At 38.8% G+C, this 15,135-nt stretch overlaps 2 protein-coding genes across 3 annotated transcripts; both read left to right on the plus strand.

Annotated features, from left to right (window-relative positions):
* The first annotated feature begins 2,605 nt into the window (after window positions 1-2,605).
* Window positions 2,606-4,219, plus strand: LOC127107329 (probable fructokinase-6, chloroplastic). Its single transcript, XM_051044622.1, has 5 exons — window positions 2,606-2,812; window positions 2,932-3,129; window positions 3,245-3,382; window positions 3,689-3,805; window positions 3,988-4,219. The coding sequence occupies exons 1-5, from the start codon at window positions 2,624-2,626 to the stop codon at window positions 4,120-4,122; spliced, it is 777 nt and encodes a 258-aa protein (XP_050900579.1). The 5' UTR covers window positions 2,606-2,623; the 3' UTR covers window positions 4,123-4,219.
* An 18-nt stretch (window positions 4,220-4,237) lies between these two features.
* Window positions 4,238-5,889, plus strand: LOC127107328 (ribonuclease H2 subunit A). Of its 2 annotated transcripts, XR_007795683.1 has the most exons (4): window positions 4,238-4,500; window positions 4,582-4,669; window positions 4,767-5,145; window positions 5,315-5,889. XR_007795683.1 is itself a non-coding variant. In XM_051044621.1 (3 exons), the coding sequence occupies exons 1-3, from the start codon at window positions 4,345-4,347 to the stop codon at window positions 4,889-4,891; spliced, it is 369 nt and encodes a 122-aa protein (XP_050900578.1). In that variant the 5' UTR covers window positions 4,238-4,344; the 3' UTR covers window positions 4,892-5,889. The 2 variants fall into 2 exon arrangements, 1 of the variants encoding a protein (XP_050900578.1); XM_051044621.1 differs by having other exon boundaries at window positions 4,767-5,889.
* Window positions 5,890-15,135: the final 9,246 nt, after the last annotated feature.

The raw sequence follows: 15,135 nt of genomic DNA on the forward strand, positions 1-15,135 counted from the left end.
TATATTTCTAATGTTTTAAAGTTTTGAATGGAGATCTTGCGTCTCTTTTGGTACTAAAGTATTGGACACGTTAGTGCTTCCGTATTTTTCGAACCACTCAATAAGTAGTATTTGAGTCTCAATTTTGTTTGTTTGGGAGAGAGAGCTAGATCCTATGTTGGATCCTTTTATATGATGTGAGAATTTATATTTGTGGGGAATATTATTGAATTCAAGCGTGAGTCTTTAAGTTTAATTTTGCCTATGAATTAGTATAATGTTAGATTATAAGAGTAATGTCCTAGGAGTCATTTGAACTTTTATTTATTTATTTTTAAAATCTATTTCAAAAAAATGTTAAAAAAAATAAAAATAAAACATGTTTTCTAATTATATTTTCAAAAATTAAGATTCCCAATTCTTCGGGACCATATTTGCATCTAATCTTCAAAATTAAAATGTAGTTTGAAAGCATGTAAGATTTGGAACTTGAGACTGAGTTAGTAGCAAGGCAAGACCACAAACATTCTATTAGGAGATATTTGAGTATGCATTATATATCTTACACACTTCATGTTGAATAAGAATGATCGGATTTATCTTTTGCAATTGTCCGACACTTGGTAGTTTATTGTTAAGTTCAAATACTACTATAGATAATATATTTTATGATAAAACTTTCATCTCATTCTATCTAAAATTGAAGTAAAAGGTCAAGAAGTGTCATGTTTTATATTATTTTTTAATAAATATCATATATTTTCTTGTTTTTTAAATAAAATCGAGGGAAAAATACTTCAGGAGATGCTTCGAATCCAAACATCAACAATTTATGTTTTTATTTCTTAAAAAGTGGGTTTTTCTTTTTGTTTTATTTTTAATTTTTAAATTAATGACTTATTCCTTCGGTTATATGTAATAATAGAAGAATTAAATTATCATATTTTATTATAAAAACACTCGTTAATCAGATTTTATCCTAAACCTAACTTATATGTAGCTGCTCCAAAGTCTTATGCATCATTCTATGGGATGGATTGCAGGATAAAAAGTATCTTTAATATTGAACAAAACATTTGTTCTGCCCTTGCAATCTATCTCACATAATGATACTGTTGTTTTTGTTAAATTTTTGTAATAACCTTCTTATGTTGTCAATCTAAGAAAACATCGAGAAATTTATTGCTTTTCTCGGTTGACAATATTGAAAAATTTATTCATAAAAACAAATCATTCATTTCTCTTTCACGTTCTCTTTCATGTTCTCTTTCATGTGAAAGCATTTGTCGTGAAAACATTTGCTCAAGATAATAAAATATCCCTGAGATGGATTGCAAGTACATTTTTTTTCTTCTTATTTGGAATAAATAACTTATCAGAAATTTGAAATGATAAGTTGTTCTACAAAAATCCATTGCCAAACTCTTGATTTATTTAAACAATTTATTTTAATATTATGTGTAAACAATATATATATATATATATATATATATATATATATATTATATATATATATATATATATATATATATATATATAATATATATATATATAATAATATATTATATAATATATAATATATATATAATATATATATATATATATATATATAATATTATATAGAGAGAGAGAGAGAGAGAGAGAGAGAGAGAGAGAGAGAGAGAGAGAGGAGAGAGAGAGAGAAGAGAGAGAGAGAGAGAGAGAGAGAGAGAGAGAGAGAGAGAGAGAGAGAGAGAGAGAGCACTACGCCAAAATGACTTTTAACAGCGCATCTTAGACAGCGCTTTTAAAAGAAAGCGCTGTCTAAGGTTAAAATTAAAATAAAACACGGAAAATGTTCCAAAAAAATAATGAAAGCGCTGTCTAAGGGGGGGTCTTAGACAGCGCTTTCTAAAAGCGCTGTCTAAGACCCCCCCTTAGACAGCGCTTTTAGAAAGCGCTTTTAAATATAGACCTTAGTCAGCGCTTTTGATAAAGCGCTGTCTAAAGTCTTTAAATTAAAAAAAAATTAAACCAAAAGCGCTGTCTAAAGTCTTTATTCCCTCCATGTCACGAAAAAAAAGTTATTCCCTCCCAAATCCTAAAAATCCTACATTCTTCTCCCAAACCCTCAATCAGAGCTTGCTTCTCTTTCTCCCAAATCCACTCCCCCTTCTTCCAACCCTCAATCAGAGCTTGTTTATCCTGTGTGAAAGATTCTTCCCCTAAACCCCATTATATGTGCGAAAATGGGATCCGAAGCTATGGTTCCAGAATGGGCATCGGAGCCTTGCATAATGGGAATCGACGAAGCCGGAAGAGGTCCCGTTCTTGGTCCTATGGTCTATGGCTGTTTATACTGTCCTCTCTCCTACAAGAAAACCCTAGCTACTTTGAGTTTCGCCGGTACTTTCTCAATCAACTTCATTCTCTTTTTTTTCTGATTATTTTATAATCAATTAAATTGGCACCAATGATATTTTGTGTTATTTAATCGTAAGTAAATATTTGGTTTTGGTTACAACCAATCTTCGACGGTGCCCCTAAGTAAGTAATTTTTGTTGTTTGGCATTACTGTATTTTAGTTTCATGAATCAGAAATCTTAAAGTTCTCTTCCAAACTCATTTTCAACATAAATAGGTTGGTGAGGATGAATTTGGATATATGCTTGCTGATATACTCAAGGAAAGTAATGTAAACAACCAAGGGATGCGTTTTGACCCTGGTGCACGTACTGCCTTAGCATTTGTTACACTAAGGAGTGACGGAGAGCGAGAGTTCATGTTTTATCGTAATCCCAGTGCTGATATGCTGCTCCAAGAAGATGAACTAGACTTGGACTTAATCAGAAAGGTGAAAATTAAAACTTCAAAACATTGGTCGAGTCTATGTTCTTCCAACGTTTTCCACTTTAACTCTACCTAATTCATATATTATTGTTGTAAAATTCTTCTGTTATTTATTTCTGGCAGGCCAAGATCTTTCATTACGGGTCGATCAGTCTTATAACAGAACCATGCAAATCGGCACATATAGCTGCTGCAAAGGCAGCAAAAGATGCCGGCGTATTTCTGTCTTATGACCCTAACCTGCGGCTTCCTTTATGGCCTTCTGCAGATAGTGCTAGAGAAGGGATTCTGAGTATATGGGAGACTGCAGATATCATCAAGGTTCTTTTATTCTTTAGTTTCCATTTTCTTGTTCCGTTCCATTGTTTAGAATACGAATTACAGGGTTATGTCAATACCTTCTCTAACAAAACCAATCTGATAATTGTATTTTCAGATAAGTGAAGAAGAGATTTCATTTCTTACAAATGGTGAAAATCCATACGATGACGCCGTTGTACGAAAACTTTTCCATCCAAACCTCAAGCTACTGCTTGTTACTGAAGGTTCAGAAGGCTGCATATATTACACCAAGGTATGCCTTCCAAAACCCTACTCCTTCCGGCCTCAATTAAGCAAAAGTAATTAATTATCTTTGTTATTAATCAATCTGCATTGTTTGACATCTATGTTTAAGAAATTAATTACTAACAAAAAAAATCATGCAGTGAAAATTATTAGTTTGAAATTCTAATAACACTTATGCTTCTAGTTATAGTGTATTATCGACAAGACGACAACCATGATTTTAAACCTTTTCCATCTGCCATATTGCTATGAAGGATTTTAAGCTTGCCCATATCCACCGTTAATAACATCTGTCCTATCTATTTCTTTGCAGGAGTTTAGTGGTAGAGTGAAGGGAATGAAGGTGGATGCAGTTGACACAACCGGAGCTGGTGACGCGTTTGTGGCCGGAATATTATCACAATTAGCTACAGATCTTTCATTACTTCACGTGAGCATTGTTTTTCTGTCTCAAAGAAGTGTTCAATTTAAAAAGTTTTCATTGCATTTTACTGTCTTAAAATTTTAGCTTACTATTTCTATGATATCTTCCTGGTTATTTTTATTCAATATACATTATTTTTTTCTTCTTTGTACATAACTTTCTAAACATCATGTGGTTTAAAATTGCAGAAAGAGGAACAACTGAGAGATTCTCTCAAGTTTGCCAATGCTTGTGGTGCATTGACTGTGACTGAGAGAGGTGCAATACCTGCATTGCCCACAAAAGAAACTGTTCTGAATGCCCTGCTTGAACCTGTATTGTAATTTCACATCCCCATATTTATTTTTCTTTGGTGAATTTTAGGAACTTATTTAGTTAATGCAGTAAATAAGGCCCAAGTGTTTTAATAATTTGGCATATGCTTTTAACCGAGGTAAAATCGGCTACTGAAAGAGAAAATTGAGGCTTTTGTAACTTTTATTGTTAAAGTACTTGGGTAGTAATGTTAAGCAGATAATTGAATTATTAGAGATGTAATGTAATGTATGATTTGTGCTTTTCAGGTTTATATTGATACGGTCGGAGATCCAGGGAAATATGAGGCAAAAATGTCTAAAAATTTCCCATCTATCAAATTTGTGGTTGCTAAGAAAGCTGATAGTCTTTATCCTGTTGTCAGTGGTGCAAGTATAGCTGCAAAGGTATTTAACTCTCTTCTAAAACTACATCAGTATACTATAATGTTTTATTGTTTACTTAAAATCTTTAATCCAACCTTTCAGGTTACGAGGGACCGAGCTGTAAGAGATTGGGTGCTCGATGAGACTGCTGATAATATACACAGGAACTTTGGTTCTGGATATCCTGCAGGTGAGAGTGTCATGAGTACATCGCATATGATATTGAGTATTATATTGATTTACATTGTAATTATAATAAATATGGTTTTGTTTCTTTGTTAATGTAGATCCCGCAACCAAGTCTTGGCTAGAAAATCACAAACATTCTATCTTCGGTTTTCCAACATTGGTTCGGTTTAGTTGGGGAACTTGCAACACTTATTTTAAAAGTGGTGCTGAAGTTTTATGGTAAGCATGCTAAATGCTTTCTTAATCTTTACTGAAATCTGTGTATAGCTCGCTTCATAAACATGCTTCCTTCTATTACGAGCTCTCCTTCCCCGGACGAGCTTCCTTCAACTTGTAAAAACTCTCCTTCAACTTTATTTGTTCTCTCTGTATGAATCTAACCCTTTCTTTTTCGCAGGTCTTAAACCCTAACTATTAAAGACTTTGTTTGTTCAAAATTTCTCAAACCTCAAAGAATTTTTGAACCTTTCATTACTAGTAAGTTATTTTTTTCCATTCGGTAATGTTATTCCTAACAAAAAATGGTTATTTCTACTCTAGTTTCTTATTTAATAAATTTTTCTTCTTCTATTTTAAATTTTGCTCTACCTTGCTAATTGGTACTACTTTCCCTATTCTTTCCATGATATTTTCGTTTTGAATGCAGGGGATGAAACATAAAATGAGTGTTAAATTGGTTTTAAATTTGGGTGGTTAGAGGTTTTCATTATATAGAATGCCAAGATGAGAAGCTTTTGGTATTTCTTATGACATGATACTAATCTGTGTGTTCGACAAGGATCAAAATGGTTTCATCACTGCAGCTGAGCTCTGTCATGTTATGACAAATCTCAGCTAAAAGCTGAAATATGAAGAGGTTGACGAGATGATTCGCGAAGTTGATGTTGACGGTGATGGTCAGATCAACTATGAGGAGTTCGTTAGAGTCATGATGGCTTATTTGTTTTTAAAATAATGTGTTTCAAATATTGTGTATAATTAAATTTTGATTTTTAATGTCAATAACGGCTGAATGCTTGCCCTTGGTCTTATAGGAATAAATAAATTTGGGACTGCTCTAGTTTTATTGTGTAAGTGTCATGCTACTATCACTTCCCTCAGCGTGGTTGATACCCATAAGAGGTCTTTGGTACTAAGTACATGGTAGTGCATTTTTTAGATTCTATTTATTGATCACATGTTCTTGGGTTTACTATTCTATTCTAATTATGTGTATTTTTATTGTGTTAGTCGGATGAGTTTAATTTTGAGTACATGGCAGTGCATGTCCCCAAGAGCAACACTGCAACTTTTCATTTCTTCACAAAGAAATTACGGTACAACAATGATGCTGAGGAGGAGAATGCTTATGTCATAAGGAAGCAACTTAAGGTATATGATCCTATAATCCAATTCACTATTTACTTGATGGTTGGTCACTAGTCTGTAGGGAATGATAATTTGCTTTTCAACTAGCTAAATTCCTTTTGATGCAATGTGTTACTCTTATATGGATGAATGTTCTTAGTATGTATTTGGTAACCGTTATGCCTGTTGTATTGGAAGACATATTCAACTTCAACTCTAGTATATTATTCTATTAGAAAGCTCAAAAGAACTAAGTAAGAAATATGAGATATGTTGCTCCTGTGATGGCTATGTAGTATTGAAGATCTTTCTACATTTTGCTACAAGTATTGGTCATGAAAGAGAGAATCATCAATATATGCTCCAAATAATAATCATGTAAGGTTGAATTGTTTTATGCTTTACATTCTAATTATTTTATAGTCTTCAAATAATAATATTATTTCAATTATATTACTTTTATTTTGCAGATTATGAATGATGATATTGATGAAGATTTTCAATCCATTGAAGATGAAGAGATTAAATTTTTAATTTTTTTTAATAGATGATGGTCATTTTAAAGATGTTATTTTGATTATAAATGATAATTGACATTAAGATATATACAATGAAGATGTTATTTTGATTGTGAATGATGTTTACTTTATGTTAATGATGTTTTTATATTAGGTTTTTGTATGACAAATTGATGCGCCCCAATGGTTTGGACGTGTCATTCGGATTCTTAGCACCCGCGACCGTCAACTTAGGTTTAATCTTAAGTAGACCGGATACCGTCAAAAATTGGTAGAAAAAAGGCCAAAATGGCATATATAAAATGTGATAATTGTCTGTCAAAATCTGGTTGAAAACAGGTAGAAATTCTGGTTTACAAACCCGGAAAAAATGTGGTTTAAAACAAAAGCTTCAAAAATTTTCGTATACCTTAGACAGCGCTTTTGTAAAAAGCGCTGTCTAAGGGGGGGATTAGAAAGCGCTTTAGGCAAAAGCGCTGTCTAAGGGGGGGGGGGGGGGGGGGGGCTTAGACAGCGCTTTTTGAAAAGCGCTGTCTAAGGTATACCTAAAAAAATTAAAATAGGAGGGTCTTAGAAAGCGCTTTTGGCCAAAGCGCTGTCTAAGGGGGTGGGGCTTAGACAGCGCTTTTCAAAAGCGCTGTCTAAGGTATACCTAAAAATTTTAAAATAAGAGGGTCTTATAAAGCGCTTTTGGCCAAAGCGCTGTCTAAGGGGGGGGGGGGGGGCTTAGACAGCGCTTTTAAGATTTAAAAAAAGCGCTGTCTAAACCTTTAGCAGCGGAGGTTTAGACAGCACTTTAAAGCGCTGTCTAAGGCTAAAAAAAGCGCTGTCTAAGGTCTTGTTTGTTGTAGTGGAGAGAGAGAGAGAGAGAGAGAGAGAGAGAGAGAGAGAGAGAGACTTTTCCCCTCGGTTTTTAACATAAATCTGGAGGTATGTGACGTTTGGGTTGGAACATATTTTATTGTTTTTATTTTATTTTAAAAGAAACACATTTTACCTCGGTTTTGAGTAATAACCGAGGTAAAATATAAGCGTGTTTATTTAGTTTCTTCATCGTCCTTAAACAAATCTTTGCCATCAATTTAATGAGTTTCAACGCGTCGCAACCAGGAAAATACAGTGCGCGAAAAAACAACCGGCGAAAGAAAAAGACAGAAGAATCGCCACCGTGCGTTATTCATCCCAAAGGAGGGAAAGGAAACGCTCGAAGTAAACCTGGAAAAAAAGGAAAGGAAAAGACAAGGTCTCGCAACCAAATCTTGGGTTCGGGAGTCGGTTATGCGAAGGGAAGGTATTAGCACCCCTACGCATCCATAGTACTCTACGGGATCCACTTTTGTGGTTTTCGTCTAAAGGGTGTGGGTTTACCTAATGTGTTTATTTACTAAAAAAGGTTAAGAGAAATGACTCGCGCGGATGTCGCATCCACTGCATACGTATCTCATCTGAATATGAGAATCAGAGTCTTCGTAGCTCGGCTGACCTATGGGTTGGGGGTAATTGTGCTCGCTAAGACATCGCGTCTTATGCCTACGTATCTCATCTGGAATGAGAATCAGAGCAAACCTTAGTTCGGCTAACTACGGGGTTATGGATTGGGTTTTGGACGAACAACGTCACTACGCAATCTACCGGATGCTCGACCTTTGGAGACTTACTCGCCTGTAGTAGAAGGAGTAAACGTGTGTTATGGGTTTTAGGGTTTGGGATGCTCGAGGGCAAACAGGCAGTCCTTGACGAAGGAACCGCGCTACATATGGGGATACGAACACAAAACACAAAACATGTATCTCAAAGTAAAATGCCACCAAGGGGCTCAAACATTGCCTCATATCGAGGTCTTCAAGCTAAGAAAGCGATAAAGTACGAAAAAGGGAAAAAATTACCACACGGATAAAGATCTGAAGCTATAGCAGTTAAAGGAGCAAGAAACCCTGAAATCTCTCAAGCTGGACCGTCAAAGGAAATCAGTCAACACGAATAATCAGAATAAAACTTCAGGGGGTATCCCACAAATAAAGTGGGAAACCACGCGAGTGTCTCTGCAAAAGCCATATGAGCCCTCACAAAACTCGACAAAGGGTTAGAGCAGCAGGATGAAATCAAGAGAAAACAATGCCATGGAAACACAAGACAAGTTAGAATAAAGAGAACAAAAAAAAAACGAATACTGTCACGTTCGCGACTGCTTCGCCTAGCGAAGGCTTAGCGAAGCGGCTAGTGAGGGCCTGCGGGTTTTGGATTTTTCGTTGATACCTGCACGATGTTAAGGACTCCAAACCCTATGGAATTCATCTCAGAAACAAAATTATTAAAACATTCGATGCATTGTTCATATATTTGTACACAAACATAAACCCGTGGGCAACACCTGATGTTACCTCATACATTCATAATATTCAAATTCGAGGCGTAAAGTAGTAGGAACAAAGGCATACCTGATGAGAGAGATCGATCGAACGACGCGGCTGGATTTGTAAAGATCTGTTAGGTTTGCGTGAGGCGGAGGCAAAAGAGCGTGTGAATCGGAGTGAACTCCTCAGAGCTGCCTGAAGGTTGCTGCAGAGTAATCCCTAGGTCTCCTTCTCTCAAGATCTTTCTCCCGTGGTTCTCCCAGTGTAACTCCAAGTGTAACTCCTCTACTGAAACTTCAGTATTTATAGACTGATTTCGTGGGTAATGGGCTTGGAATGAGGTCAACTAAGGCCCAAAGCTTTCTGATTTTTCTGAAATGCGCGCCCTTCGCCCAGCGAAGGATCTGCTCGCCTAGCGAGCATGACAGTGTTCTTCGCTAGGCGAAGCATCTGCTCGCCTAGCGAGCACGACGGCTCACCAGCCGATTCTTGCTTCTTCAAGTCTGGCAATTTTCACGGTGAATAGGCCCCAATTAGACCTGTTGGTAGTACCTCAAGTCTATTCCTTGCGTTGATTGACCGTCTAAGTAGAACCCTCAAAGTGTCCTGGATGATGTTCGAGCTTCTTGGAGCTAATTCTGATTGACGTGATGCAATATGGCATGAAATGCTAAATGACCTAAAAAGTGAATGCATGAAATGAGGAGGGCAAATTTTGGGGTGTTACAGCTGCCCCTATTCAATCAACTGGGGACCCGAAAAGAAGATAGCGGCGGCTTTCGCACTTTCGTGGTATCAAGGGATTGAATACAATAAAAGCCCAAAAATTTGCACTGAAGTGAAGTGAAGTAACAATTCCTTGAAAGAAGAATCCGTCTGGTACGGTGAGAGTCAGTCCGAATACCGAAAAAGAATGCTAACCTGGATACCAAAATAAATGGTAACACAAAAATAACCATGGCCTAAATGCCGCTCATCAATCTGAATACTGGAAATGACTTCGATCTGAACATCGGGAAAACTGGCCTGAACGCCACTTCGGTCTGGATACCGGGAAAACTGGCCTGAATGCCATAAGTTGCGTCGACCTGATCGTCGGAAACTTCTTCGATCTGAATATCGGAAAACTGGCCTGAACGCCACTTCGGTATGGATACCGGGAAAACTGGCCTGAATGCCATAAGTTGCGTCGACCTGATCGTCGGAAACTTCTTCGATCTGAATATCGGAAAACTGGCCTGAACGCCACTTTGGTCTGGATACCGGGAAAACTGGCCTGAATGCCATAAGTTGCGTCGACCTGATCGTCGGAAACTTCTTCGATCTGAATATCGAAAAACTGGCCTGAACGCCACTTCGATCTGGATACCGGAACATTCATGCCTGTCAGTATCGGCAGAAATAGAGAATGATGATAGAGTTGGCGCATGGGCCAATGACACTTGTTGGGGATAACAAAGGTAAGTCATGAACAATCTTCAGTCTGAGTACTGGAAACAACTTCTAGCTTATCACTTGGGATACCGAGAATGTTTTATGCTTACAATGCGTATGTTTGAATTTTTAAATGGCGTAATGCTCCATGAAAATGGAAATGCTACGCGATTTGGGAGGATGCAATGCAATATGATTCTACATGCAGGGATGCGAAATGCTGGGTAGAATGCCAAGTTGAGGCAGGGGGATCCGCTGGGGAAATGATCACCATCTTCTGGACTCTGGCAAGGCTGTTGGAGATGCACAGCGCAAAGAATTCTGTGGGGAAATGACCCGCCATACGGTGTTCTAGCAATGACGAAATACCGAGATTCTGACTGGGGAAAGAATGACATTGGAAGCCTGCTGCTGAGGAAAGCTACAATGATTCTGGCAACCACGATTTGCGAGAGATGACTCAGCAGGGGGAGCAAACACTGATACGGTACCGAGGTTCTGCTTCAAGGAAAGAAACCATGGATCTGGCATTGGGATTATCGATCTGACCTCGAACTCTAAGGAGCAGCCACTTCTGCTGGGAAGATACAGTCTGGCACTGTCAACTCCGCTGGGGAGTGTATGTCCTGAAACAAACGCTTGGGGAAGTACAGTGGTGAGAACCTGCTGGGGATTGAGGAATCCAATGCTCTGATCAGCTCTGCAGGGATAAGACACCAGATTCGTCTGTTGGCGACTTCACTGGGGAAGGTATTCACGATCATCCGCAGGGGATTTTAAGGAAATGCCCCGAGGGTATCTGTTCTGAATAGACGATCCAAAGCACTTAAAATTTACAGCAATTTTAAATGTTTATTAAGCATGTACCTGTAAAGCCCTTATGTGTCATGATGCAATGTTTATCAAAAATTCGGACGTCATTTTTACAAACAAAACAGTAAAATGAAAATGAAAACAGAGATATACTGAATAACATGATTTTATTGATTGAATGGCCTCTGAATAGGCATTTACATCAGGAAGCAATCCCTGGAAAGAGGTAACCGCACAAAAGATAAAAACAGAAATTAATCTAATGGCAATGTGAAATGGATTTCTATTGGGTTCCAATTCTGCTATGACTTGCTCGTCTTCAAGATCCTCCAGATGACCAGCCTTCTGAGAAGGTGATTGGACTGTTTCCTACCTTTCGAAAATTTCCAGTCATTGGCATGAGATGAGATTCAGAACTAACTCAGAACGCAGTCATTCGCTTAATCCCTAACTTTTGCCTGGATCGCCCTTTTCGGGTTTTCAATCCACCGGGATACCCATTTTTGCCTAAGTTGCCTTTTCAGGTTTTCAACTTACCGGGTGTACGATCTTTTCATTTTTAATCCCTAATTTTTGCCCGAACCTTTTCATTTTCTTGGTTCGTCGGGATGCCCATTTTTGCCTGGACTATTCTTTTTACTGTCCAGCGGGTCTATTTTATGCGAAGTATTTTTTAACTGCGTCTGAGTTCACAGGGGAAGTGAAGTTTTCACCATCCATAGTTGCAAGCATTAAGGCCCCACCATCAAAAACCTTGGTGACAATATACGGTCCATCATAGTTAGGAGTCCACTTGCCCCTGTGATCTGTCTGAGGAGGAAGGATCCTTTTCAAAACTAAATCTCCAACTTGGAAACAACGAGGACGCACTTTCTGATCAAAGGCTCTCTTCATCCGACTTTGATACAACTGCCCATGACAAATGGCTGCCGTTCGCTTCTCTTCGATAAGACTCAACTCATTGAACCTTGTCAGAATCCATTCAGCTTCGTCTAGCTTGACATCCAACAAGACTCTTAGAGAAGGAATCTCCACTTCAACAGGTAGGACTGCTTCCATACCATACACAAGGGAGTAAGGGGTTGCCCCGATCGATGTACGTACTGAAGTGCGGTACCCATGCAAGGCGAAAGGTAGCATCTCATGCCAATCTCTGTATGTGACGACCATCTTCTGCACAATCTTCTTTATGTTCTTATTTGCCGCCTCAACAGCGTCGTTCATCTTAGGGCGGTAAGGGGAAGAATTGTGATGCTGAATGTTGAAGTTCTGACACAACTCCTTCATCATTTTGTTGTTGAGATTAGAACCATTATCAGTAATGATTCTTTCGGGAATCCCATAGCGACAAATGATTTATTTCTTGATGAAACGGGCAACCACATGTCTGGTGACATTTGCGAACGACGCTGCCTCGACCCACTTGGTGAAATAGTCGGGGCAACAAGGATGAAGCGATGCCCATTGGAAGTTGTCGGCTCAATCTTTCCAATCATATCAATACCCCACATAGCAAACGGCCACGGCGAAGACATCACATTCAGAGGATTCTGCGGTACATGCACCTTATCAGCATAAATCTGGCATCTATGACACTTCCAAGCATACTTGAAACAATCTGACTCCATGGTCATCCAATAATAACCCGCTCTCAACAATTTCCTAGCCATTACATGTCCGCCGGCATGAGTACCGAAGGAACCTTCATGAACTTCCTGCATTAACATGTCCGCCTCGTGTCTGTCCACGCATCTGAGCAAAACCATGTCGAAGTTCCTCTTATACAACACATCGTCTTTGTTCAAGAAAAAACTGTCTGCCAATCTTCTCAAAGTCTTTCTGTCATTGTTGGATGCCCCTGCAGGGTACTCTTGGTTCTTCAGAAAGCACTTGATATCGTGATACCAGGGCTTGTTGTCGACTACCAGTTCAGCAGCAAATACATACGCGGCCCTGTCAAGGCGCATCACATCGATCCTGGGAGCATGGTTCCAACGAATTACCTTGATCATGGAGGATAGAGTAGCAAGTGCGTCTGCCATCTGGTTCTTATCACGAGGTATATGATACAATTTTACTATTGTGAAGAAAGTCAACAGTCTTCTCGTGTAGTCTCTGTAGGGGACCAGAGTGGGCTGGAGAGTATTCCAATCACCATTCACTTGATTGATCACCAGAGCTGAATCTCCGAAGATGTCCAGAGTCTTGATTCTCAAATCAATGGCTTGCTCAATACCCAAAATACAGGCCTCGTACTCAGCTTCATTATTTGTGCACTCAAAAGTCAAACGAGCGGTGAAAGGTATGTGGGCACCTTTCGGAGTTGTAATGACAGCACCAATTCCACTTCCTCTAGCATTGACAGCCCCATCAAACAACAAAGTCCACTTTTCGTTTGGATCAGGTCCCTCCTCAACAACTGGCTCTTCACAGTCTTTCATCTTGAGGGACATGATGTCTTCATCAGGGAATTCAAACTTCATCGGCTCATAATCATCAATCGGCTGCTCGGCAAGGTAGTCTGACAGAATACTACCTTTGATGGCCTTCTGTGACGTGTACTGAATATCATACTCTGTTAAAATCATCTGCCAATGGGCAACACGTCCGGTGAGAGCTGGCTTCTCGAATATGTATTTCACTGGATCCATCTTAGAAATCAACAAGGTAGTATGGTTCATCATATACTGCCTCAGTCGGCGAGCAGCCCAGGCCAAAGCACAGCAAGTTTTCTCAAGCTGCGAATATTTGACTTCACAGTCGGTAAACTTTTTGCTAAGGTAGTATATGGCATGCTCTTTTCGACTAGACTCGTCATGCTGTCCCAATACACACCCCATCGAGTTCTCGGTCACTGACAGGTACATTATCAGAGGTCTCCCAGGAACTGGAGGTATAAGGATCGGAGGTTTCTGTAGATACTCTTTTATCTTCTCGAAAGCCCTTTGACAATCTTCATTCCACCGGATAGCCTGATCTTTCCTCAGCAATTTGAAAATTGGCTCACACGTGGTTGTTAGGTGAGAGATGAACCTTGCAATGTAGTTCAACCTCCCTAAGAAACTACGGACTTGCTTCTTTGTTCTTGGCTCTAGCATTTCCTGTATCGCTTTTACTTTGTCGGGATCCACCTCAATCCCTTTTCCGCTAACAATAAAACCCAGCAATTTTCCCGATCTCACCCCGAAAGTACACTTGTACGGATTAAGCCTCAGTTTGAATTTCCTTAACCGTTCAAACAATTTTTGCAGATTCACCAAATGTTCTTCTTCTGTCTGAGATTTGGCAATCATATCATCCACATAAACCTCAATTTCATGATGAATCATATCATGGAACAGAGTTACCATAGCCCGTTGATATGTTGCTCCGACATTTTTCAGACCAAACGACATCACCTTGTAGCAGAAGGTTCCCCATGGGGTTATGAAAGTTGTCTTTTCCATGTACTCTGGTGCCATCTTGATTTGGTTATAGCCAGAAAAGCCATCCATGATAAGACCAGGCGAAGATGTCAACGTATTCTTGCAGTAGTTCAATCAACCCTTTCTTCACATCATCTCTCAAAACAGCCCCTATCTTGATTTCTCTCTTGGCGTCCTCGGTGCCGAGATTAATCACTTCAACAGACTCTCGATGCGGTTGAATAACCCTTTCCTCTTGTTTTAATAACCTAGTAAGCTCTTCAGGGAGTTCACAGTCTTCATCATCCTCTTCTTCAGCTTGAAAGATTGGATTTTCAAAGTCGAAGCGAGCCGTAGCAGAACCGTTATCAATAGGATCCGGTGACGTGCATCTGCATGAGTGATGGTATGTGCTTATGAGTGTGAACAAGAAGTGAAAACTAAACAAAACATTGCCATTTTTTTTATTTTGAAAAACTACAAAAATAGAAAGACAGTGAACGAAATATTTGAATGCAAAAAGACGTCCTTTATTTATGATAAAAATGCAAGTGTCACATAGACGGGCCCTACAATGAGTCATTACGCCCTGGGCGG

Source organism: Lathyrus oleraceus, chromosome 7, assembly GCF_024323335.1.
Source record: "Lathyrus oleraceus cultivar Zhongwan6 chromosome 7, CAAS_Psat_ZW6_1.0, whole genome shotgun sequence".
NCBI lineage: Eukaryota > Viridiplantae > Streptophyta > Magnoliopsida > Fabales > Fabaceae > Lathyrus > Lathyrus oleraceus.

Coding starts and splice junctions, on each gene's coding strand:
- LOC127107329 (XM_051044622.1), top strand. CDS start 2,624: ATGCTTGCTGATATACTCAAGGAAAGTAATGTAAACAACCAAGGGATG. Junction 2,813..2,931: donor ACTTGGACTTAATCAGAAAG/GTGAAAATTAAA, acceptor TATTTCTGGCAG/GCCAAGATCTTTCATTACGG. Junction 3,130..3,244: donor AGACTGCAGATATCATCAAG/GTTCTTTTATTC, acceptor TTGTATTTTCAG/ATAAGTGAAGAAGAGATTTC.
- LOC127107328 (XM_051044621.1), top strand. CDS start 4,345: ATGATTTGTGCTTTTCAGGTTTATATTGATACGGTCGGAGATCCAGGG. Junction 4,501..4,581: donor GTGCAAGTATAGCTGCAAAG/GTATTTAACTCT, acceptor CCAACCTTTCAG/GTTACGAGGGACCGAGCTGT. Junction 4,670..4,766: donor TGGTTCTGGATATCCTGCAG/GTGAGAGTGTCA, acceptor TTGTTAATGTAG/ATCCCGCAACCAAGTCTTGG.